Genomic DNA, 26,278 nt, shown 5'->3' on the forward strand with positions numbered 1-26,278 from the left:
CCGGCAATGGATTGCAACCCTCAGTGTTGCCCCCGTACCGGACCGGGGACCGGCAACAGGATTGCAACCCTCAGTGTTGCTCCCGCGCCTCGCTCAGCCAGTGAGCGGGAACCGGTCTGTATGTGGGATCCGAACCCTCGGGCGGGAGCGCCGCCGCGCTTCCCAAGCGGCGCACTTATCCAGTGCGCCACTGGGCCGGCCCTGTCTCAAGACATTTTCTAATTTCCACATTGATTTCTTCTTTGACCCATTGACGGTCCAGGAGTATGTTGTTCAGGAGTGTGCTCCAGGATTTGTTTGGTACTTTTTTATATTTTCTATGTCTTTGTTGAAATTCTCAGTTTGCTCACACGTTATTCTCCTGACCTTATTGAGCATCCTTCTGATGTTTATTTTGAATTCTCTTGTCAGGCAAATTCTATATTTCTCTTTCATTAGGCTGGTTTCTGAAGACTTATCTTATTCCTTTGGTACCTATTTCTGTTTCTTCATTTCCTTTGAGTCTTTTTATTGGTATTTGGGCATTAGGAAAAAGCATCCATCTCTCCCAGTCTTTACTAACTAGCCTTGTGCAGGAAAAGCCCTTCACTAATCAGCCCAGCAGAGATTCTGGGGACTTCTTAAACCTTGATCTAATCCAAACCACCATGTTTGTTTATAGCAGACCCTAGGCATCTGGAGTATGCTGGGTCTCATCAGTGCTCTAAGACATGAGACAGAAGCCAGTCCCTTGGGCAGCCCCTAGAAAAGCTGGACACAGAGGCCAACTCTTTCTCTCACCAAGGAAAAGCCATGAACTAAGGTTTCCTTCTGATCATATGGTACTGTATTGGGGGTACAGATTATGGTGAGAGGTTATCTTTAATTTTCCTATTGGCTTCCATATGGCTTATTTAACACTTGCTTGGAGTGCACAGGCCTGTCAGCCTGTTTCAAGATTTCTCACAAAGGGAATTTGTATATTGCTCTTGAATCAGTATGTTCGTAGGAGACAGTAGGGTTCAGGGCTTCCTATTCCACCATGTTGGTGATGCCACCCTGTACTTGTTTTTCACAAAATGGAAAAGTTTAAATAAAACACTCATTTTGAAAACAAAATTATCTGACTTTGAACTGGGTCTTTGAACTGGGTTTGGGAAGTATAGACAAACTCTGACACCTTTATCTTAATATTAAAGCAGATATCACTGATCCTTTTTTAACACTTTTAAGTTTGGAATACATTTTTTAGTTTGTTGGGATAATTAATTTCTTCTTTCATTTCTGCATATCAAATATTGCTTTAAAGGTTGCCTTCAATTATGTTACTTAGAGATTGAACAGAGAAATATTTTATTTGTCTTTTGATTAATACTTTCAGGCTAAAAAAATTAGATAAGTATGCTTTTGGTTTGTATAGTAGATAAAGCTCATATAATTTTATAATTCATGAATGTAAAATCTATTGAAATGTTTTTCAGTTTTCAGAGACTTTTTTCTTTTTGCTTTTTTAATCTGCTAGATAAATTCTGCTTCTTAAAATGATACAATTTCATCTGTGATTCTTTCAAGTCATTTTATATTTTTACAAATTATTTTAGAAGAATACTTTACTTACCTGTCTCAGCTTGTATTTATATCATAAATGTGATTACCAGCTATTGAGGGAAATAGTCTGTGGTGGTTTAGAATTCAGCATCAAATAATTATATCTCTGTGGATATGTATGTTACACACATACTTTACATATAAGCACACACATATCTTGCACATATATAGATATGTATCTATATATGTATAAACATGGATCATATATTTATATGTTATATACATTCATTTTATATATTCCTGTTTATACATGTATATACATGTATTCATATCTGTGCAACCAGGTAAAGTACCTTGGATTCTTTTCATCTCAGAGTACTCATAGGTCTATAATAAGAAGAATTATGTTGCTTTAAATATTGAATAAAATTTACTTGATTTTCAAATTATTTTTTCCCTTCGTTTCCACAACATTTGAAAATGTTTTAATGGTGTTTGTTGAGAAATGATGTATCATGGATTTTGACTAGTTATATCAGCATGCAGTGTTCTATATTGGCCTTTTTGGGTGTCAAAATCACACTATTTTAGGGCTTTTTCATAGCACATTTTAGCCAGTACAATGTAATTTTTTTCTTAGGGTTTTTTTTTTTTTTTTTTTTTTTTATCCCTTTGTTGTTAGTTTGCTTCTGTTATTTGTTTATCATGATAGATTGAAGCATGTGCTGTCTGCCTTTTTTTTTTTTTGGGTAGTATTCACTAATGGATCAAACTGAGGCAGCTTTCTTCCAAGTAGTTTTTACTATCCACTGAAAATATTTTGATTTGTTAACATCATTCAAAATGTTTTCTGTGGTTTCCACATCGGTACAAAGTGGACTTCGGGCATCTCCAAACTAGGCTACACACTCTTTTCCCTCTCACTGGTATTAAATTTGCTGGTTGGTTATGAAAGCAGAACTTTCTTTAGCAATTTAAAAATTGGTACAGGACTATTTTCAGTGATAAGCATGTTTGGGAAAAATAAGATAGGTTAAAGGTATTAGAGACAGATGGGAAACAGAGAAGGGGTACTGTTCTATGTTCTGTTGTTAAGGAAGGCCTCACTGAACAGAATCTGGAAGGAAGCAGGGGAGCAAGTCCTGTGACTATCTGGAAGGAGAGCCTTTCAAACTGAGGAAGCAGTGGAACAGAAGTGAGAGTATGTTTGGTGTGTTCAAACAAGGAAGACATTGGGGCTGAATGGAGTAAGGGAGGAAGAGAACTGTTTAAGATGAGATGTGGGGGATCAGACCATGAAGGATGTTCTAAGCCATTGTAAGAGCTAAGCTTTTACTTCGAGAGATACAGGAAGCTAGCAGAGGGTTTTGAGCAGAGGAGTGACTTGATCTGACTCATCTTTTATGTGATCACTGGTGTTTCTGTGTGGAGAGGGGCTATCGTGGGGCAAGGGTAGAGTCAGGGAGACTTTCTAGGAGACTCTTCCAATAATACTGGTAAGAGATGGTGGTGGCTTGGACCAAGATATCTGGTAAGAGAAGGAGGGGAGAGAAGTGGTCAGATTCTGGATATATCTTGAAAGGGGTGATGACAGGATTTGTTGATAGTTTTGGCATACTTTGTGCATTTCATGAGCATTGGAGACAGGAATGGCTTCTTAACACCTGTCTTAATTCATTCTGGCTGCTATAACAGAATACCATGGAATGGGTGGCTTATAAACAACAGAAACTTATTTTGCATAGTTCTGGAGGCTGGTAAGTCTTAGATCACAGCACTGGAAGATTTGGTATGTGGTAAGGGCCCACTTTCAAGCTCATAGATGGCCGTCTTCTCGTTTTAAACTCACATGGTGGGAGGGGCAAGGTAGCTCCCTAGAGCCTTTTAGATAAGGGCACTAATCCTACTGATGAGGGCTCCACCTTCACGACCTAATCATTTCCCAAAGGCCCCACCTCCTAAAACCATCACATTGGAGGTTAGGATTTCAACACAGGAATTTGAGGGGGATATAAACATTCAGTCTGTAGCAATACTTATCCTAACTAGTTTTTTTTTTTTTTAAATATTAGAAGAAAAAAATATTTAAGAAAGAAATAGCAGTGAAATTTAACTAGCATAATGTATAGTAATCATTCATCTTAAAAGGGGAATAATAGGCCTGGGACAACATGTATTTCATCAGTAACTGATTTGCACTGAGGATCACTGACTACACCAGCCTCCTTTGTGCTACCTGAGGCCCAGTAAGCTTATAGCACCCTGGGAGGCCTTAGCCTACCTCTAAAACTGTAATAACCATGTGATATTCTCTTGGAATTTCTTTTCTTTTTCTTAGTGAAATTCTAAAAATATGAGGTTTGTTTAAACTGGGTAATGAATATTGATAGCCAGTTTTCATCTAAAATCTTTCCTAAATTCTGAGTTGTCATTTTATCATCAAATTACTGAGGATCTTCAGAGAGGTAAAAAATTGCTTTAGAGAAGTTTTTAAAGTAATGATGAATTGATTAGGGAGTATGAGGTAAAATGATTGGCTCCCAAATAACATTTTTTTTCCCAATGATGAATTAAAAAATGAGAGGTATTTTTCTTCTAAAAATAAACTATCCTAGTTCGGAAACTTAATTTGAAAACTGCATATAATTTCTTATATTCCCCCCCAAGTGATTAAATTCAATTTGAAAGTAATAAAACTGTACTACAATATTGGGAATAATTCAGTGTTTGAATCGAAACTGATAGTTAGTGACAGCGTATATTGTTAATTAGAATACACAGTCATAACTCTAAGATTGGAATTCCCTACTATCTAAGTTCTAATTTTATAATGAAAGAAAGCAATTCCTCAGGTAGTATATAGAATTATGTGAGTCTGTATGTTACTAAAGACTACATTTTAAAATTAAATTTTATTGAAGATTATTTTCTACTCAAGTAAGTACAATGTTATATTCTACCTAAGGCTCTTGTCCTTTGTCATCCGTGACAGTATGGCTGAAGTGACACACACCTCAAAGGTAGTTGGGAATACATCACCAGAGCACAAACAAGTCTAGGCCAGAGACGATGATTTCAGAAACACCCAAAAAGAAGTGATAGTTGAAGCAATGAGAGTGGATGAGTTCATCTAGGAAGCGAATAGAGAAAAAGATCCAGGACAGTAACAGTATTAGGTGTTTTTCACATGTAATCAATGGGAGGAAGACAGAGCCTGTTGTGGATTCGTAGGAGAATCAAGAGAGCAAGATTTTGTGGTTCTATGATGAGAACACAAATTTTGGTAATTTTGGTTCTTTAATTTAACTTACTAAAGATTGTATTTTTTATTTCTTATTGGATTCCTTGAATATCACAAAAAGATATATGATTTCTTACTATAGTTTATCAACATTTAAGATGTTTTAAATTTACACTTTATGCATTTAACAAATATTTATTGATCATCTGTTATGTTCCAAGGTACAGGTATTATGGGTCATGTGAGCTAAATAGACAAAATTCTCTAACCTCATGAAGCTTATTCTGCAGTAAGGGAAGGCAAACAGTTAATAGGAGGAATGGAAGAGGTAGCTCTATGGTGTTTCTTCTTATAAGGACAGTAATCCTATTGGACCAGGGCCCCCACCCCTATGATCTCACTTAACTTTAATTACCTCCTTATAGGCCTTGTCTCCATATATGGTCGCATTGGGGGATAGGGTTTCAAAATGTGAATTTGGGGGAACACCGCAGTCAGTTCTTAGCAGATAGGTAATGTGTGAACAGAGATGGGAGTTTAAACTAGAATAGCAGTTTAAAATGGGGTTGGTCAGAGAAGATTTCACTGAGAAGCTGATATTTGAACACAGACTTGAAATCTGGGTAAGTAAAGGAGTGAGCCTTGTGGCTGTATCGGGGAAGAGACTTCCGGGCAGAGAGAATAGGGAGTACAAGGCCCAGTGGCAGGAGGGAACGGCAAAGAAACTGGTATGGATGGAGGGGGGTGAGCAAAGGAATGGGGAGCTCACAGGCCTTGTAGCTAGCCCTTGTAATGACTTCAGCTTTTGCTTAAAGATGGGATGCTAGTGGAAGGTTTTGAGCAGAGGACTGGAAGAAACAGAATCTGAGTTATTACTGAAAAGGATGTGATCTACAACTTCTGCAAAACAGTATAATCATATAATTTTGGAGTTTCTTTGTGTAGTATCTTATTCAGAAAACAGACTAGTTCCTTCTTTTGTTTTTGAATCAAGGTAATGACTCTAGATTAGGGGTAAAAATACCATTACTATTTTTTTAATGTGAATTCTGAGATAAAAAGTATAAAGGTCTAGTTAAATATAATCCTGTGACCTACTAGCATTTAAAAAGGATAAATATAGGTTTGTAGTAATATTATTATTTGTAGTTAATATGCCAATATGTTATAATTTTATTTACTTGAAATAATCAGTTAAATTTAGGAAACACATATCCCACATATTTTGGTTACCATAACAACTTGGGTGAAAAATTGAAGAACAGATGTTGTATCAACCTGTTGATGTTTAATAGTATGACAGTTTTAAAATGACAGTTATATTGTTCAGACTTTAAATTTATGTATGTCATGATTTGTTCTTGAAAGGCATACCTTATTTAACTTATTTTCTATAAGGGTTGTTATAAAATATGAATAGATGTGAATAAGGGAAATTTACTGAAAGATTTATTTAAAACTGAAAGCATTTAGACTGAATTTTTTATTCTCTATTTCTCTCATCAACTTCTCTCTCTGCCTTCCCTTCTTTGGGCGCAAAGGGGATGGAGAATGATGAATATATAGGAAAAACATTTTAATTATAAGTTATTAGTTATTTAGGCCTGTGGTATTATAATCATAATTTGAATAGTATTTATTTTTTAGTGCTTTTAGAGCTTTCAGTGCCAGCTTTATTTGTAAACTTTTTTAAGTCTTGATGTTCAAATTTACTGCATTCAGGGCCGGCCCGGTGGCGCACCGGATAGTGCGCCGCTTGGGAAGCGCGGCGGCGCTCCCGTCCGAGGGTTCGGATCCCACATACAGACCGGCTCCCGCTCACTGGCTGAGCGAGGCGCGGGAGCAACACCGAAGGGTTGCGATCCCGTTGCCAGTCCCGGTCCGGTACGGGGGTGACACTGAGGGTTGCGATCCGTTGCCGGACGGCGCGGGAGCAACACTGAGGCTTGTGATCCCGTTGCCGGTCCCCGGTCCGGTACGGGGGCAACACTGAGGGTTGCGATCTGTTGCCGGACACGGAAAAAAGACAAAAAAAGACAAAAAAAAAAAAAAAAAAAAATTTACTGCATTCAATTTTTAGATATCAGAATCACGCAGTGGCAGGCTATGTAAATGCATTCATTTTAATCTCACTTTATTTTGAATCTTTTAAACTTTGAGGAAGCTGGGGGTTTGAACTCATGTGTAAATCATTCTTATGTGTTTATAATTGGACAAAGTAAATGAATAAATCATTAATATTACACGTTTCATGAGTAGAAAATATGAGAGTGTTTAACATTGATGTGAAAGGTCGTTGTCAGCCACCGTACACAAACACACACTGTTCACCTTACAGAAAGAGTTTCATTTTGTTTGATATGGAGAGTGTTGAGGAAAAGGCAAATATCATAGCAGCTACGGTAATTGAATTGGCTTCTGAATCATATAAAGCCAGGAAGCCTGACAGTAACACTGTCTAAAACCTTTAAAGAAAAACCATTATGGTGCATGTGATGTGTATCTATTTGAGGCTGAAATGAATGGGCTATTAGAAAAATTGCTTTGGGGGGGAAGGGGAGAAAAGTAATGATATTTTTAGAAAGACACATTAAAAAAATATGGAGGTTTTTTTTTCCACTTGAAATATCTTGCTTTCTGTTTTCAAAGGAATATTTTAATCCAGTCATGAAGACTCTCTGAAGATTTATATGACATTTTCTTTTCTTTTTTTTTAAAACCTAATGATTTTTATTGTTTATTTTTTATGATAAGTAATTGCTGTTTTACTCAATATGTAATGCCTAGAAGAATCCTGATATGTACTAGTCATTGTTTCACAAATACATTAGTTGTTATTGGGAATAAATATAGCCATTCTTTTTTATACATGTCTGTTTATTTTTTATTTATTTTATTTTTTATTATATATACTTAGGTACAACATGATGTTTTGATATTTTTGTACATTGTGGAATAGTCAAATAAAGCTAATTAACGTATCTGTCACTTTACATAGTTATTTTTTTTTTGTGGTGAGAACATCTAAAAATCTACTCTCAGCAATTTTCAAATATACAGTACGTAATTATTAGCTATAGTCACCATACTGTACAATAGATCTCCAGAACTTATTCCTCTTTCTAAGTGACGCTTTGTACCCTTTGACCAGCATTTCCCCATCGCCACCTCCCATTCTCAGCCCCTGGTAACCACCATTCTACTCTCTACTTCTATGAGTTTGACTTTTTTAAATTACACATTCGAGTATAAGTGAGATCATAGTGTTTTTCTTTCTGTGCTTGTCTTATTTCACTTAAGATAATGTCCACCAGTTTCATCCATATTGTTGCAAATGTTAGGATTTCATCATTCTCATATGTTAGGAGTGGTTGATTATAAGATTTTTTTTAAAAAACTTTTTCTAATTATTTTATCATTCCAGAGGACAGTTGTCCTCTCAAAGTGGCCTTAATTTTAAATTTTAAAAATTTATTTACATTAAGTTTTCATTTATACTTTTAAAATTTATTATTATTATTTATTTATTCATTCATTTTGGTGGCTGGCTGGTAAGGGGATCTGAACGCTTGGTTTTCATTTATACTTTTAAAATTTATTATTATTTATTTATTCATTCATTTTGGTGGCTGGCTGGTAAGGGGATCTGAACGCTTGACCTTGGTATTACCAACACCATGCTCTAACCAAGTGAGCTAACCAGCCAGCCCACTTATTTACTTCAGGCCACTTCAAAAACTAGTCAGACTCCAGTTTCCATTGCAATTTCTGAAAGGAAATGAATCAAGTTAAAGGATAATTTTTTTTAAAGGTGAAATCATGACTCATACAAATATAAAATAAACCCATGTCTGAGATTTTATTTAACTCACTAATTACTGAGGAAAGTAGTAATATGTTACAGCTATTTGAAAGGAGAATTTAAGAACCATAGGTATATAGGCAGTAAGGAATGCTGAAATGACTACAAATAGAAGCAAAACTACTTACTCCATTCATAGGACAATAATCAATTGTATTCCACCAGACATTTTTCTTATTTTTTTTTGTCCTTTTTGAGACCGGCCGCACCGCGGTCAGCCAGTGAGCGCTGTGAGCGCACCAGTCATCCCTATATAGGATCCGAACCTGCAGCGGGAGCGCTGCTGTGCTCCCAGCGCCGCACTCTCCCGAGTGCGCCATGGGCTCGGCCCAGACATTTTTCTTATTATTAATTTTCTACAACTTACAGAGTTGTAAAATAGCTCAAAGACCATGAAAGATGGAGATAACACAAAGGGGTGCACTTGATTTATAAAGAAAATGGAATTTATTGCTTACAGTTTTTGAGGCTGGGAAGTCCGAAGGGCAGGGAACACATCTGATGAGAGCCTTGGTGGTGGCGATAGTGATAGCAGAATACCACATTGCAAAAATGGTGGAACAGAGAGAAAGAGAGAGAAAGAAAAAGACTCTCTCTTCTTTTAGAGCTCTCAGAGCCACGCCCCTGACCACACTTTTTAAGCCATTCATTATGGCATTGTACTATAATATAATCACCTTTTCAAGGCTCCACCTTTCAATTACCCTAATAGGATTTCCCACCCTCTTAACAGTCACAGTAGGGGCCAAGTTTCTAATTTCTAATACGTAAAACTTGGGACACACAATTCAAGCTTCAGTGAGTTTTGGGGGGCATAATTCAATCCACTACACAGTAGTAACCCACTATTCTCATTAATTTCTGCTAAAACTATTATTAAGTGAATCTTTGGATTCAGGTTGTTGATGCTAAAGTTATTAAGGCTTTTGGAAAGTATATGCTTGCTTTCAGAAGTTAAGGAAGAGAGTTGGAAATAGAGGCGATAATAAACGGGCTGGTTTCATTTTCTAGGAGAAACATTTAAACCTCTCACAAAACATTTAGAGTTAAAAAACACAGATGTTACAGAAATGCAAAAATGACAGGGGAGAAGGGTCCTGTATCAGAGAGGGAAAGGTTTTTTTTGTTATTTTTAAATTCAGTTTCACTTTTTATTATAAAAATTTTTAAACACATGTAAAGTTAGAGAATAATTAGAATAATTTAATGAACTTCCATTTTTCCACTCACTCATATTCAACGGAATGAACCCTTTTGTACATTTGCTTCGTTGGTTCCTTCTGTCTGTCTCTCTCTTTCTCTTTCTCTTTTCCAGAATTACTTTTATGAAAACCCCAGATATCAGGGCATTTCATCCCAAATTATTTTATAGGGGAGGAAAAAAACAAGTTTCTCTCTACTTTTCATAGTTCTTAGTTGGAATGGACCCCTGTAACAAAAGACAGATTAACAAGAGAGAAACAAACAAGTTTATTTACATGTACACCTCTTTGTATATATCCCTCATACTCAGGGAATGAGTAATTCTCCAAGTGGTTGCTTTGAGTTCAGGTTCAAATATCGTCTTCAACTGAAACAAAGACAGAAGGATATAGGGAAGATATGTTTATGGGGAAAGTGGCCAGGAAAAGCACAGTAAACAAGGGTAAGGTTTGTTATGCAGATATAAGTCCAGTGCCTTCTTCATTGATGAGTGATTTAGAGTCATAGATAAATTTCTAGTGATTTAGAGTCATTCTTTTCCTGGCACAGAGAGGAAGACACCCTTACAAACGGGAAATTTCTTTTCTAGATGTAAATTTCTCCAACAAAAGGGTAACTTCTACTGTTTTCAGAACTTCTACTATGTCTGCTGTTTCCCAAAATAATCTTTATGCAAAAGAGGAATATTTGGGGTGGCATATTCTGGTCTCCTACAGTCATATTTTGGAATGGTGTGTCCTGAACTCCATCAACTTTGATATGCATTTCAGAAAGTGGTATTTTCTTCCATAATTATATCATTATCATGCCTAAGGAAATTCATACTAATTCCTTGATATTAAATATCCTATCCATATTCAAATTTCTCTAGATCAAAATACAGTTTTACAATTGGTTTGTTCATTTTAGATCTGTCATGATCCACACATTGCATTTGGTTTTTAAGTACCTTAAATCTCCTTGACCTTAGAAGAGTGCCCCTCTTTTGTTTTTAAACTTGTGATTGACTTGTTGGATAAATCTAGTCCCACCTTCTGGATTCCAGACATATTGGTTGATTCTTTGTGGTATCATCTAACTTGTTTCTCTTTATACCTATAAGTAGAAGTTAAACCCTTAAATCTCCTTGACCTTAGAAGAGTGCCCCTCTTTTGTTTTTAAACTTGTGATTGACTTGTTGGATAAATCTAGTCCCACCTTCTAGATTCCAGACATATCTGGTTGATTCTTTGTGGTATCATCTAACTTGTTTCTCTTTATACCTATAAGTAGAAGTTAAATTTTGACAAGAATGTTTATAAGTGGTACAGTTATGCTTCATATTACTCTTTTTCTCTTAATATCTGGCTGCCCTACATTTAGCGATGCCAAAGTTCATCAGCGGGTTTGCACGGCGACGGCCTGACCTTTCCTTTGTAAAGATGGTTTTCCCCCTTATAGCCAGCAAGTGATTGGGGGGATAATTCAGCATCCTGCAAATATCTAGTTTTCAAAAAACCTGAGAAGTTTTTCTGATTGAGGACGTTTCTTCCTACTCTGTCTTAAGAGGCTAACCAGAATGTGTCTCTTCAGGAAGAATCTATATAGAATAGTGAAGAAGGAACTCAGACCAGCCAAATTAACCTTAATGGAATAAAATATGTTGCAGCCACATTTTTCTCCTATTCAAGAGTAGATTTAAGATGTAGGTAAGAGACTTTTAAAAACCAGAATAATAATAAGTGTACAAAAGTTGGAAAAAGAAAATTGAAAAGAAAGGAAAGATGAAGGTAATTATTTAAAAAAAGATTTATTGAATATTTGAGTGTCTTAAATAATAACACCACAAGGGCCATCACCTAAACTACATCCAAAAATATCAACAAAAAACAAAGCTTCTGAAATGCCCATTGTCACCCAGTAAGATAAGCTTTAAAAAAGAGTAGAACAATGCAAAAAATAAAAACAAATCTCAGGTCTAATTTAAAAATTTTACTCCATCGGAGAGGACAGCCATGGTTGGCAAGAACTCCTGCAGAAGTAGTGCCACCTGAAACTGGCATGATAAGGCTGATTTAACTGCATTGAAAGTGACAGAAGAAAAATGACTTTACAAATGTAAGATACATCTATTTCAGAAAATTGTTAAACTTGTGAATACAGCAGAGAAGCTATAAAACTTGCAGTGTGAGCTGTAAAGAACAGGATTGATGCCCCAGAGCAAAGAGTCATTGATACGGAAGGCAGAGGAATATAGCACAACCAAATTAAAACACCCAAAGCAAAAATAATGCCTGGAAAATGAAAGAATATTGAAAAGGCATCAGGAAATCAAAGTTGCATATAACAGTCGGAAAGACCAGTACATTTATTCATTTACTAATGTCTTTATTTCTTTAGGGTTTCTCTATCACGCTTTTTGGTTTAGATAACATTTTTCAAGATGGCTTTTTAGAAGATACCCAGGGTATTGCACATGAGAAACCCTGAGATGACAATGCTTACTTACTTATCTACTTAGCTATTTATTTATTTATATTATTATTATTATTTATTTTTTTATGATTTTTTTTTAAAGATGACCGGTAAGGGGATCTTAACACTTGGCTTGGTGTTGTCAGCACCACTCTATTTATTTATTTATATTATTATTATTATTTATTTTTTTATGATTTTTTTTAAAGATGACCGGTAAGGGGATCTTAACACTTGGCTTGGTGTTGTCAGCACCACGCTCAGCCAGTGAGGGAACTGGCCATCCCTATATAGGGATCTGAACCCACGGCCTTGGTGTTATCAGCACTACACTCTCCGAGTGAGCCACAGGCTGGCCCTATTGCTTAGATATTTAAATTTATGAACTGTTTAATTTTCATTGCAAAGATAAGTTCTTATAAGCTATCTAGGTAAAAAGAGAAAACTTAAAGACACACAGGAGTAAGAATGACTTTGGACTTTTCAGACTTTGAATAAGTGTAAGAGTTTAAGGGGAAAGAAACAAAACAAATAAAAGCAATAGAACTGATATACTTTGGTATGGTACCTAGCCAAACAAACTTTTCTTTTGTTTAAGATGGAAGATCCTTAATAAATGAAGCACATAGAACGGTACGTCAGTGAAGTACTCAGCAGCAGCATTGCTCTTTCCAGAATCTACTGATGATCAGAAATTAGATGTAGTTTAGTTTGTTTACATATAATATACATAATTATACTTTATACCCTGCCATTCTTAGGAAACCATGGATCAAGTAAGGAATTAATGAAGAATTCAGTTGAATGGTACAAGAAATAAGATTTAGCTTACATAAGAAACTAAATGCTAAGAAAAAGGAGTACAGTCATGCTCTACATAATGATGTTTTGGTCAGTGATGGACTGTATATGTTATGGTGGTCCCACAAGATTATAATGGCTATACTATATAGCCTAGGTGTGTACCAGGCTATACCATCTAGGTTTGTGCAAATACACACTATTATGATGTTCACACAATGATGAAATTGCCTACTGAAGTATTTCTCAGAATGTATCCCCATCGTACAAACAACTATGTGCAAATGAACTGGAAAACCTAGTAGAAATGGATAAATTCCTGGACACATACAACTTACTAAGGTTGAGTCATGAAGAACTAGAAAACCTAAACAGACCAATAATGAGTAATGAGATTGAAGCAGTAATAAAAAAGTCTCCCAAAAAAACAAAATCCTAGGACTAGAAAGCTTCACTGCTGAATTCTACCGAACATTTAAAGAAGGACTAATTGCAGTTCTTCTCAAACTCTTCCAAAAAATTGAAGAAGAGAGAATACTTTCAGGCTTATTCTGTGAGGGCAACATTAACCTGATACCAAAACCAGAAAGGTATACAAGAAAAAAAACCCTACAGATCAATATCCCTAATGAACACAGATGCAAAGATCCTCAACAAAATACTAGCAAAGAGAATTCAATAACACATTAAAGAGATCATTGACCATGGTCAAATGGGATTCATCCCAAAGGTGCAAGGGTGGTTCAACATATGCAAATCAATAAAAGTGATATATCCCATCAACAGAATAAAGGAAAAAAACCATATGTTTATTTTAATCAATGCAGAAAAAGGATTTGATAAAACCCAACACCACTTCATGGTAAAAACACTCCATAAACTAGATATATAAGGAATGTACCTCAACACAATAAAGGCCATATACGACAAACCCACAGCTAATATCATACTGAATGAACACAAGTTGGAGGCTATTTCTTTAAAATCTGGAACAAGACAAGGATGCCTGCTTTCCCCAGTCTTGTTCAACATAGTACTGGAAGTTATGGCCAGTGCAGTAAAGCAAGAGAGAGTAATAAAGAGCATCCAAATTGGAAAGGAGTAAGTTGTACTATCCCTATTTGCAGATGACATGATCCTATACATAGAAAACCTTAAAGACTCCACCAAAAAATTACTAGAACCAATAAACGAATTCAGTATAGTGGTAGGATACAAAATCATCATACAAAAATCAATAGCCTTCCTATATGCCAATAACAAAATAGCTGAAGAAGAAATCAAGAAAGTAGCCCCATTTACAATAGCTACCAAAAAAATGGAATACCTAGGAGTAGATTTAACCAAGGAGGTGAAAGACCTCTATGGTGAAAACTAAAACATGGGTGAAAAAAATTGAAGAGTATGTAAATAAATGGAAAGACATCCCATGTTCTTGGGTGGAAGAATTAACACCATCAAAATGTCCATATTACCCAAAGTATTCTACTCATTCATTGCAATCCCTATCAAAATAACAATGACATCCTTCACAAAAATAGAAAAAATGGTCTTAAAATTAGTATGGAACCACAAAATACCCCAAATAGCTAAAGCAATCTTGAACAAAAAGAGCAAATTTGGAGGCATCACACTTCCTGACTTCCAAATATGCTGTAAAGATATAGTGACCAAAACAGCATGGTACTGGCATAAAAACAGGCAAATAGACCAATGGAACAGAATAGAGAGCCCAGAAATAAACCCATACACTTACAGCCAACTGGTTTTTGACAAAGGTGCCAAGACTATACAGTGGGGAAAGGACAGCCTTGTCAACAAATTGTGCTGGGAAAACTGGATGTCCACATGCAGAAGATTGAAACTAGACCCTTATCTTTCACTCTACACAAAAATCAACTCAAAATGGATTAAAGACATAAATTTAAGATCCAAAACTATGAAACCATTAGAAGAAAACATAGGAGAAATACTAGGCGAAGTCGAATGAGCAGTGCTTTTTTGAATGAGACCACAAAGGCACAGGCAACTAAAGCAAAAATACATGGACTATGTCAAACTAAAAATCTTCTGCACAGCAAGGGACACTATCAACAAAGTGAAGAGACAACCTATAGAATGGGAGAAAGTGTTTGCAAACTGCGCATCAGACAAGAGGCTAATATCAGAGTATATGATGAACTCAACAGCAAAAGAACGAATAACTCAATTAAAAAATGGGCAAAGGACCTGAATAGACATTTCTCAAAAGAAGACATACAAATGGCCAACAAGCACATGAAAAAGAGCTCAACATCAGTAATCATCAGGGAAATGATAATTAAAACCACAATGAGATATCATCTCACCCCAGTTAGAATGACTGTTATCAACAACAGAAAATAAATGCTGGGGAGGTTGCAGAGAAAAGGGAACATTCCTACATTGTTGGTGGGACTGTAAATTAAAACAGTTTGGAGGTTCCTTAGGAACTAAAAATAGGCTTACCTTACAATCCGGCTATCCTAGTACTGGATATATACCCAAAGGCAATGAAATCAGTTTATCAAAAAGACACCTGAACTCCCATGTTCGTTGCAACACTATTCACAATAGCCAAGAGATAGAATCAACCTGAATGCCCATCAGTAGATGAATGGATTAAAAAAACTGTGGTATATATACACAATAGAATACTGTTCAGCTATAAAAAGAAATGATATCCTATTATTTGCAGCATCATGGATGGAACTAGAAACCATCATGTTAAGTAAGTCAGGCACAGAAAGACATACCACATGGTCTCGCTCATATGTGGAATCTAAAAAAACAAAAAGTGGTTCTCACAGAAACAGAGTAGAATAATGGTTAATGGAGGTAGGGAGGGAGGGGGAAGGAGAAGTGGTGGACTAATGGGTACAAAACTATGCTATCTACCCTAAATGATTCATTGTGTAGTATATGCATGTATTGAAATAACACACCCATTTACCATAAAATAAGCATAAATAAAATAGAAAAAATTAAAATTAAAATTTTAAAAATGGGCAAATGACCTGAATAGACATTTCTCAAAGGAAGACTTACAGATGACAAACAGATGTATGGAAAAATGCTCAACATCACGAATCATCAGGAAAATTCAAACCAAAACCACAATGACATACCACTTCAATCCTGTTGGAATGGCTATTATCAAAAAGACAAAAGATAGCAAGTGCTGGCAATGATGTGGAGAAAAGGAAACCTTTGTACACTGTAAATAGGAATGTAAAGTAATACAGTCATTATGAAAAGAAGTATAGAGGTTACTTAAATTATAAATAAAACTACCATATAATTTCAGCAACCCCACTACTGGGCATATATCCAAATAAAATGAAATCAATATTTTGAAGAGATATCTGCCCTCTCACATTTATTGCAGCACTGTTTACAATAGCCAAGATATGGACTCAACCTAAGTGTTCATCATTGGGTGAAGGGATAAAATGTAGTATATATACCTAATGGAATATTATTCAGCCATAAAAAAGGAAATCCTATCATTTGTGACAACATAGATGAACCTGAAGTACATTATGGTAAGTGAAATAAGCCAGGCACAGAAAGAAAAAGATGACATGATCTAACTTAAGTGTGGAATCTGAAAAAGCTGATCTCATAGAAGTGGAAAGAGTAGAACAGTGCTTACAAGAGGCTAGGGTGGTTAGGAAAGAGAGGGGTCAAAGGATGCATATTTACAGTTAGGAGGAATTAGTTCAAGTTAATGGTGATGTATTATATTCTTGAAAAATACTGAGAGTGGATGTTAAGTATTCTCACCACAAAAAGGATGACTGTGTGAGATAATGCATTTCTTAATTAGCTAGATTTAACCATTCCACTATGTATATATTCTTCAAAACATCATGCTGTACATGATAAATACATAGAATTTTATGCATCAATTTAAAAGTAAATAGATAAATTTGGAAAAAAAAAAAAACGAAAAAATTGTATCCCCATTGTTAAACGACACATGACTGTATATTTTCTTTTCAAATGCACATACATTTTTCATAAAAATATTGGTCATAAAACTTGAACAAAAACATGTACATAATAAAATGTTATGGTTCAAATTGTCAGAACACACTGCAGTAAAGTTAATATAACAAAAATTAAAAGATAGGTGGCCACATAAAAATTAAAATATGTTCTATTGCATAGCAGTGTGACTATTCTTAATAGCTAAGTTTTCTATATTAATAGCTAGAGGAGAGGCTTTTGAATGTTTTCACCACAAAGGAATTATAAATGCATGAGGTGATTGATACATTAACTACCCTAACCATATAATTATACAACATATATGTGTACCAAAACATCAGACTGTACCCCATAAGTATGTATGGTTACAATGTGTCAATAAAAAAATAAAAAATAAAATTCTGTACATGTAAGACGAGATAAATCCATAAACAATAAGAGAATGCCTGCCTTAAAGTAAATAAATTTTATAATAATGTAGTTATATTTTCATGGGTTTCTGTGAAACCTATATTTAAGGAAAATTTCATCAATTTAAATATCTATTAGTAAGAAAGAAAAAGGAAAGAAGTAGAGAACTGTAACAAGTGCCTCAAACAGGGAAAATACAATTAATAAAATTAACTAGAAACAAGCAAAATGACAGAAGTTATTTCTTTGAGATATTTAGTCAAAGTGATAATCATTAGATCAGTTAATTAGACAAAGAATAAAATGTAAATAGGATCAGGAGAGGGGATCCAGGGACATACATCAAAACTAAAATATTTGGGAGAATGTTATTTTTAGTTAAATGATGATAATAGCTCAGATCAAAATCACAGAAGTAATTAAAGTGTGTGTGCATGTGTGTGTGTGTGTGTGTGAGAGTGAGAGAGAGAGAGAGAGAGAGAGAGGATTGCCAGATTGAATGCAGCTAGAAGTAGAAATTATTACTGGAATGCACCTCCTCAAATTAATTTTGGAAAGAAGCAATAAATAAACCAAAAAACCTATTAGAAATCCATGGAGTCATGACAAATTAGCAAAGAAAAGGGCATGTAGCCCTGATGGGGAATTTAGTTTGGAGAATTTTTTCAAAAGTTCAAAGAACAATTATCCAGTGACTAATTAATTCTACCTTCAAAATATAGAAAGAGATGTCATTAAGTATCTAATTCATTTTATGAGCATAAATGATTTTAAGACAATTTGATAAAAACAACACTTTTAAAAGAATTTATGGACTGGGGTCATTAATCAGCAAACCATACAATACTACATTATAATAATTATTTACTAAGAGCAAGTAAATTATCCTCAAATACATGGTGGCATCATAAAAGAAGAGCTATTAACACAGAGAAGGAAATGTAGAACTCATCTTTGTTTCCTCTTTTCTTCCCTTCTGCGTGCTATCTCTGGAAACCTTGTTGACAGCCTTCACAGTACTTGAGGAACCTGTGCCCTTCTTCACCACTGCATCTACCCTAGCAAAAGTCACCATCCTCTGTCTCCTATTACTGCAATCACCTGTTTTAATCTCCCTGTTTCATTTTTTACCTCAACCGCCAGCAACCTGTTTTCAGTACATAGCCAGAGTGACCTTTTTAGTGTCATTTCCTTCCTTAAAACCTTCATGGCTCCTTATATAACTCAGAGTAAAAATTCAGACTCCTTACTCAGTCTTCAAATCACAGATTTGGCCATCGCCTATCTCTCCAGCTTTATGACGTGTCACTCTCCTGAACATTCTTCCCTCAGTTCTTCACACAAATGTCACTTCTCAGGGGAGGCCTTCCCCGATTCTCCCATCCTCAAATAGCCTCTCTTCCATGCAGTCATTCTCTAACACAGTTCACTGTTTAGTTTCTTCATGTGCTTAACTAAAATTTTCCTGTTTACTTACCTGTCTTCTACCATAGAAGGTAAGGCCCTTGTTCACAATTGTATCCCTAGTGCCTGTGATAATTTCTGAGATGCTTTGTGAATATTTGTTAAATGATTACATGAAGTGTAATAATAGGAAAGATAAGCAATATAATAGTGGGTTAAAATTAGAAAAATTGGCAATAATTCACAACAACATGGATGAGTTTGGAGAAAATTATGTTAAGTGAAATAAGCCAGGCACGGAAAGAGTAATACTGCATGTTCTCACTCATGTGGAAGCTAAGAAGTTGATCCCACAGGCGTATAGAGTAGAATAGTAGTTACTAGAGACTGGTAAGGGGAGGGAGAAGAGGAGAGGTGATCAGTGAAGATAGAAAATTGTAGAGAGATAGGAAGAATAAGATCTAGTGTAGTATGGCAATATATGGAGACTACAGTCCATAACAAATTTCTGTATAACTTCAAATAGCTAATTGAGAGGATTTTGAATGTTCCCAACAGAAAGGAGGTGACAAATGTTTGAGGTGATGGATATGCTAAGTACCCTGATACGATCATTGCACACTGTATAAATGTACCCAGATGTCACATTGTACTCCATAAATATATCCAGTTATCACAGATCAATTAAGAAAAAAGAAAGAAAGAGTTGAATAGTGGTTATCAGAGGCTGACAAGGGGAGAGGGGAGGGAAGTTGGGGAAAGGTTGGTAAAGGGATGCAAAGTTGCAAAGTGACAGTTAGATGGAATAAGCTCTGGTGCTCTAGAGTGACTATAGCTAATAATATTGTATTGTATACTTCAAGATAGCCAGAGTAGAGGATTTTGAATGTAATAACCACAAAGAAATGATAAATGTTTAGGTGATAAATATGCTAATTATTCTTATTGGATCATTATAAAATGTATGCATATATTGAAACAACAAACTACCCTATAAAAATGTACAATTAAAAATGAACAAAACATCAATAATTAAAAATTAGAAAAAGAAAAAGTGGCAATAGAGTTGAATAGTATTTCCATTCCCTTATAGAAGTTTAGCATGTATGAAATTAATAATTGGTGATGGGTAAAAGATGCTCATAGAAAATAGTATTGTAAAAGTAGTGGTGATCTTAGTAATCTTGGTTTTCAATTATGACCCCACCACCTAACTTTAAGAAAGTTACCTAATCTAACTTTCAGTTTTCTTCATATGTAAGATTGGGATAGCAGTATCTTCCAAATGTTTGATGTATGCACTTGTGCGTTTGTGTGGGCAAGGTCCTGCCGCCTTCTCTTCCTCCTTGCTTCTCTCCCTTATAGGACACTTTAATGATAAGTGTACTACCGCAGGCCCAGGATTTCAAAAGTGGTTCACATCATAACAAAAGTGGTTCACATCGATTTAGATAACGTAGGTAAAATACCTGGCCCAGTGCAAAACACATAGAAAGTGAAGAGTAAATATTAATTCCTTGCACTTCTAGTTGGAATCTTTAGGCTGGATGATTCTATATTTAACTTCAAATCTTCCTGAGGATTCTCAGAACCATATTTTCTTGCTATTAGAGTGTTTTCCTGCTTTCTCTTAGACTGTAAATGCTTAAGAGTGTTTTCCCTATGACATTTATCATAATGATTTATTCATTACTAGGGTTCTGCAAAAGTTTGTTTAAAATTCAGCATGCATTTATAAAGTGCCTGTTATGTGCAGTGCATGGAGTTAAATACAGAAAACAGAGTAAAGGAAGTAGAAAGGCATATTCTATCTGTACAGTGGGAAAATGTTTCTAACTTTTGAGGAGATGGAGGTATAGTTAATAAGATAGATTTGAATTTATAAAAATAAAAAGATGTTGGCACACCAAAGTGTAATACAATAAAAATGGAAAGGAAAGAAAAAAACAGAAAAAATATTTTACCAAGATAACCAATAAAACCTTACTGTGCAAATATAGATGGAGGATTTGATTGAAATATATATGATCTGTAACAGAATTCTGCTTGATAGTTGGGAGGAGAGAAACAGTTCACAGATGAAGAAATAGTGGTAGAAAACCTTTATAAAGAATATACAGTTTTTCTAGCAGTTCAAGAAATGTAGCTCAGATGTCTTCAAAGTACATTTATTTTGTAAAAAATTTACTCAAACATGTCATGTGATGCAAAAAAGCATTAATACAAAAAGCTTTAGGGCAAAAGCATTAAAAACAAATGGCTTCTACTCCTAGTCTTTTTACTTCCAAGCCAGCTTTTTCCCCATATATAACAGACTATTTTTAAAAGGAGTTTTAGGCTCACAGAAAAACTGAGTGGAAGGTACAGAGATTTCCCCTGTATGCCAGTCCCCACACTCACAGCCTCCCACACTATCAATATCCTACATTCGAGTGATACATTTGTTACAGCTGATGAACCTATATTGATCCATCATGATCACCCAATGTCCACGATTCACATTAGGGTTTATTCTTTGTGTATATTCTGGGAGTTTTGACAAGTGCATAATGACATGTGTCTACCATTACAGTATTATACAAAGTAGTTTCACTGTCCCCCCAAAATGCTTTGTGCCTGCTCATTCCTCTTTCCCACCTATCCCCGGCAACCGCTGATTTTTTTACTGTCTCCATGGTTTTGCTTTTTCTAGAATGTTTTATAGTTGAAATCATACAGCTTAAAAAAAATTTTTTTCACTTAGTAATATGCATTTCAGATTCCTTCGTGTCTTCTCATGGCTTGATAGCTCATTTCTTCTTAGATTTGAGTAATATTCTGTTGTTTGGCTGTACCACAGTTTATTCATTCACGAACTGAAGAATGTCTTGGTTACTTCCACCTTTTGGCAAATAAAGCTGTAATAAACATTTGCCAAGCCAGCTTTTTGTTTCCTGCTTTTCATTTAACTTCTCTGTGGTTTTCTCATCTGTAAAATTTAGTTGATGATTTTTAGGGATTCCGAAGTTTGGAGTTATTGGTTATTTAGATAATAATTATGAAATATTGTATTATCCTGACTGAGAATAACAGGTGTGCCTGTATTGTGCTGACATTTTAAGTTGATAAAGCCTTTCTAGTAGAAAGAAGTCCTGTCCTATATAACAAAAATTGTAATCTGTTATTATTCTTTGATCAGATCTTTCTATTTTGGAGGTTATACTTCAAGTGAACCCAATCAGAAGTTTAAAAAAATACAATTTTTTTTTAAACAAAGATTTTCATCGTAGAGTAATTTATAAAAGTCAAATAGAACAAAAGTGTGGGGACAATTCAAATACCCAGTAATAGAGAAATGCAAAGTAAATTATGCGAGGGCCGAGACCATCACTATTTATTCTAATAGATGTGTAGGTAGCACCTTACTCAGTATGGTATTCTGAATATTTGTTGTATGTAAAAAGACTGAATAAGAATTTAAGTGAAAGAGAAGAGCTTTTATTGAGTATACAAAGATTATAGGGGGTGGCATTCTGTTCTTCTCTGCTGCTCTGTATTTCCCATTGCTAAACTCAGCTGTGCAAGCTGTTGCCTGCTGGACTCCATACTTACCCTCTTTACTGGCACCAGGGCAGGGTTTAGACATGTGATGTAGTAGCCATGACAGATAAACTGCTCCCTTGGAACAGAAAACCAAAATGGTTGTAAAAGAGTTAAAGCAAGAGTGACTGTACGTTCCAACTTTGCCAAGACTGTCTTGGCTTATGCCTGATGTCCCAGTGTAAATCTCAGTAGCATCTCCTTTCACTCTCAAAGGTATCCCAGTTTGGATTGTTTGTAGATCACCATTTAACTGAGGGTCTGACTTTCTGTTTACTTCAGTGCTATTGTTGGGAAACATTTTCTTGTTATTTCAATTTGGCTTACTTGGACGAACATTTAATGCTCAGTAGGTGTAAGGAACATCTTAAATCCATTGTATTGTGAGATACAAAGAAAATAAGACAAAACCCGTGCCACCAAAGAATTTCACATTCATTAATGCTTTTTCCTCTTAGTTTGCTTTGGTTAACTCACAGCCTCATCAGAGTCAGAACTGCTCCTACAACCAAGCCCCTGTCCTGGCCCCAACCACTTAGGAGACTCCTTTCTCTTGCCTCTTGTGGGACTTGAGGGAATTTTCCCATCTAAGAACATGTTCCCTACACACCACACTCCTGGGATCTGGGGTAATGGAATTCCTTGCCCAGACACATTTGAACCTGCTCCCCGGACTCGTGTGGACCTTTTCCCTTCAAAGTATGCACACAGTACCGCTTACAGTGCCATATAAGCCAGGATGGGAGGGAAGAGGGCAGAGTGCAGGCCAGCAGCAGAAGCTAGAATAGGCTCCCCAACCTCACACATTCTGAAGTTCAAGAATTCTAATTTTGTACCTGGACTTCTAGATAATTTGGGATGTGTATTCCCGAAAGTAGGAGAATAGAACATACTTGATGTCATAGTTTATTAGCTTGTCTTAAATAGCTCTTAGGTATTTAGACACATGGTATCTGAGCTTCCAGTTGCATTTTTTGCCACAGATCCCACAAATATGAGAGGCTGCCCTGCTCAGCTGCACCCACCTTTCCACTGTTACAGAACATCCTGGACACCCTCCCATGTCCCTTGCACTTGCCGCTTTGCTCCCTCTTGGCCTGCTCTTCCTAGGTTCTCACTGGTCTCTTTCCTCATTTCCTTCAGGTCTCCCCCCCAGTCATTATCTTATCAGTGAGAACTTGCCTGGCCATTCTTTCTAAAGTTTTACCACTCCCCTAAACACTTACTGTCCCTTTTCCACCTTATTTACTTGCCTTAAGACACATCACTCTCAGAAAGTCAGAAGTACTGAAAAATTTAACTAGCTTTTCTCCCTAAATATCTTTCTTTTAAAACCCCCTAACAATAAGGAAAATGTGGTATATTTACACAATGGAATACTACTCTGCCATAAAAAAGAATGAAATCCTGCCATTTGCAGCAATATGGATGGACTTAGAGAAAATTATGTTGAGTGAAATAAGCCAGGCACAGAAAGAGAAATACCTCTCTCATAAGTCCTCACTCATAAGTGAGAGCTAAAAAAAAATAAATGAAAGAAAGAAAGATACAATAATCACAATAATATGTTGAACTTTCAAAAGGAGGGCACAGAACTGAGATTACCAGAGGTGGGAAATGGTGGAGGTGGGGGCACGAGAAAGGGGTAAGGGAGGAATCAGTAAAGGGCCATGAAAAATGATAACGTTGTATAACATTGAATATACTAATTATCCTGATTTGAGCATCACGTATTGCACATAGGTATTGATATGTAACTGTACCCCACAGACATGTACAATCAATTATGTTTCAATAAAAATATAAAATATAACCCACTGAATATTAAGACTTTTAAGAAAAATCATTTGTTTTTATGTCTCAAAAGTCAACCATGTACCACTTTAAATTAGTTCTCTAAGGCTAGTTACTTAAAGCAGCAATCTCCCTACCCTGCCCTCAGTTTCTGGGGTAACTATTTGCAACTTTATTGCATGTTTCTTTTGGTATTTGCCATTATATGTAGATAACATGCTTATATTGCTACTTCTTAACATCTTCATTTTGGATCTTCTCTTATTTACTTTCTCTCCAGTAAAGGTGGAGGCTGAAGCTGTCTTTGACCACCATCACACCCTGTGTCCACACAAGAATCCAGCTCTCCCTTTTCCAATATGATCACATTGTGATTGTAGTTCAGTCAAGATTTGATACTTTAAGTAGTAAACATTAGTCATAGCTGAGCCACATAGTATACTGTGATTACTTTTCCTTCCCCTGCAGCATTTTATTTTTCCTGAAGTTAAAAATTGTCATGATTTTGATTTGTTTACTTTTCTAGGTTATTAGCATCAGTTCTACCCCAGACTGTCCCAGTTAGAGAGAGATATATTTTAGTATGTTCAGACATCTATATTCTACTTTTTCCTTTTCTTGAAAAAAACTCTCAGAGTAATCAGATCTTTTTAAATCCTGATGGTTGTTCTTAGGGTTTGCTAGAGATTGATTGACACCATAGTTATTTCTGAGACTTGTTTATCCTCAACAGAGCATTTAGGCAGTTGTTGCAGATACAGTTGTTATTTAAAAAATATTATTATTTGAGAAAATCATATAAAGTAACTATTTACCATGAATTTATCTATGATTTTCTTTCATGTGTTATAAATAAGAGACTTTTTGTTCCAAAAATACAGACTGTATTCTTATATTTGATTGTTTTACATAAAACATATTAGGAATTAGTGAAACAACCTTAATACATTTATATATATATTTAAATATATAGTATTGTGTTCTTTCTTTTTAGGCTCTCAAAATTAGAGAGATCTGTAACTGCCCACCACTTTCTGGACCAGACCCTCGATTACTATTCAAACTTGGCATGAAACATGTTCTTGAGGAATCAGAGAAAGAAGACCTAAATGTCACTGTTAAGAAACAGGATATGGATACTCTTCCAATTCAAAAACAGGAGCAAATATCTTTACATACATAGTTGAGAAAAAAACTTGCAGTTGAATTGAAATTTATGAGACACAAGATATATGAAGAATACAGCAATCCTTATCATTTCTATGTTATTACTTTTTTTAATGTTTAAATGAAAAAAAGTATATTCAGGTCAAATCATGTATATTACAGATATCTAAATTCTTCTACTGGGTAGTTATTTTTTATGAAATATTGATGTATTTTAATCTATTTTAAAATATTTTCAATGAGGAAAATGTCACAGAATAAATTTATATTATGCGTTTTATTCTGTCTCATATTTGCTTTTGATGTAGAAGGCAGACCCCTAGTGGGTGAAAAATCAGAACGTGCAGTAACTGTTACTGTAGAGAGCTTTCCAGCTGAGCCTAAACTGGATTTCAGAGTCTGGGTAGTTATGATGAACTGGGAAACTGACAGTCTGAAGGGATTCGTTGACAGGAAGTGTTTTGCGTTGGGGTGGGATTATGTGGAAGAGGGGACCTGGGGATTGAGAATTTCTGGTCTTTGCCTATGGATGATGAGGGAAAAGGCTGCTGGCAGAGGCTAACGAAGACATTTTCATAGGAAAGCACAGGGTGGTCCAGGTGACAAAATGAGAAACAGAATGGGGGGAGAGAGTCATTTCCATGAGGACACAGTGTGTTTCCAGTGCACTAAAGTCCTAACAGAAAGTTGTGTCATTTTGGCTCCTTGCTAGTATTACACTTTGGGAATCTCTGCAGTTCTCAGAGAAGACAACCACCCTGTTCTCGTGGAGGGTACCACCAGTAGAGGCAGGGCCAAGGCACTGCCCTCAAGTTGATCTTCCT

The 26,278-nt window shown here is 35.6% G+C and overlaps 1 protein-coding gene across 1 annotated transcript in view; it reads left to right on the plus strand.

The window, feature by feature from the left end:
• OMA1 (OMA1 zinc metallopeptidase) overlaps positions 1-25,714 on the plus strand; it is a 66,715-nt gene extending 41,001 nt beyond the window's left edge. Inside the window, exon 8 of the mRNA XM_008583942.1 lies at positions 25,282-25,714. Within this exon, the coding sequence (XP_008582164.1) occupies positions 25,282-25,470 (189 nt within the window). The 3' untranslated portion in view covers positions 25,471-25,714. The remainder of the gene's footprint in view (positions 1-25,281) is intronic.
• The last annotated feature ends 564 nt before the right edge of the window (positions 25,715-26,278 follow it).

The sequence above is a fragment of the Galeopterus variegatus genome, unplaced genomic scaffold (assembly GCF_000696425.1).
Source record: "Galeopterus variegatus unplaced genomic scaffold, G_variegatus-3.0.2 Scaffold3087, whole genome shotgun sequence".
In the NCBI taxonomy this organism is placed as follows: domain Eukaryota; kingdom Metazoa; phylum Chordata; class Mammalia; order Dermoptera; family Cynocephalidae; genus Galeopterus; species Galeopterus variegatus.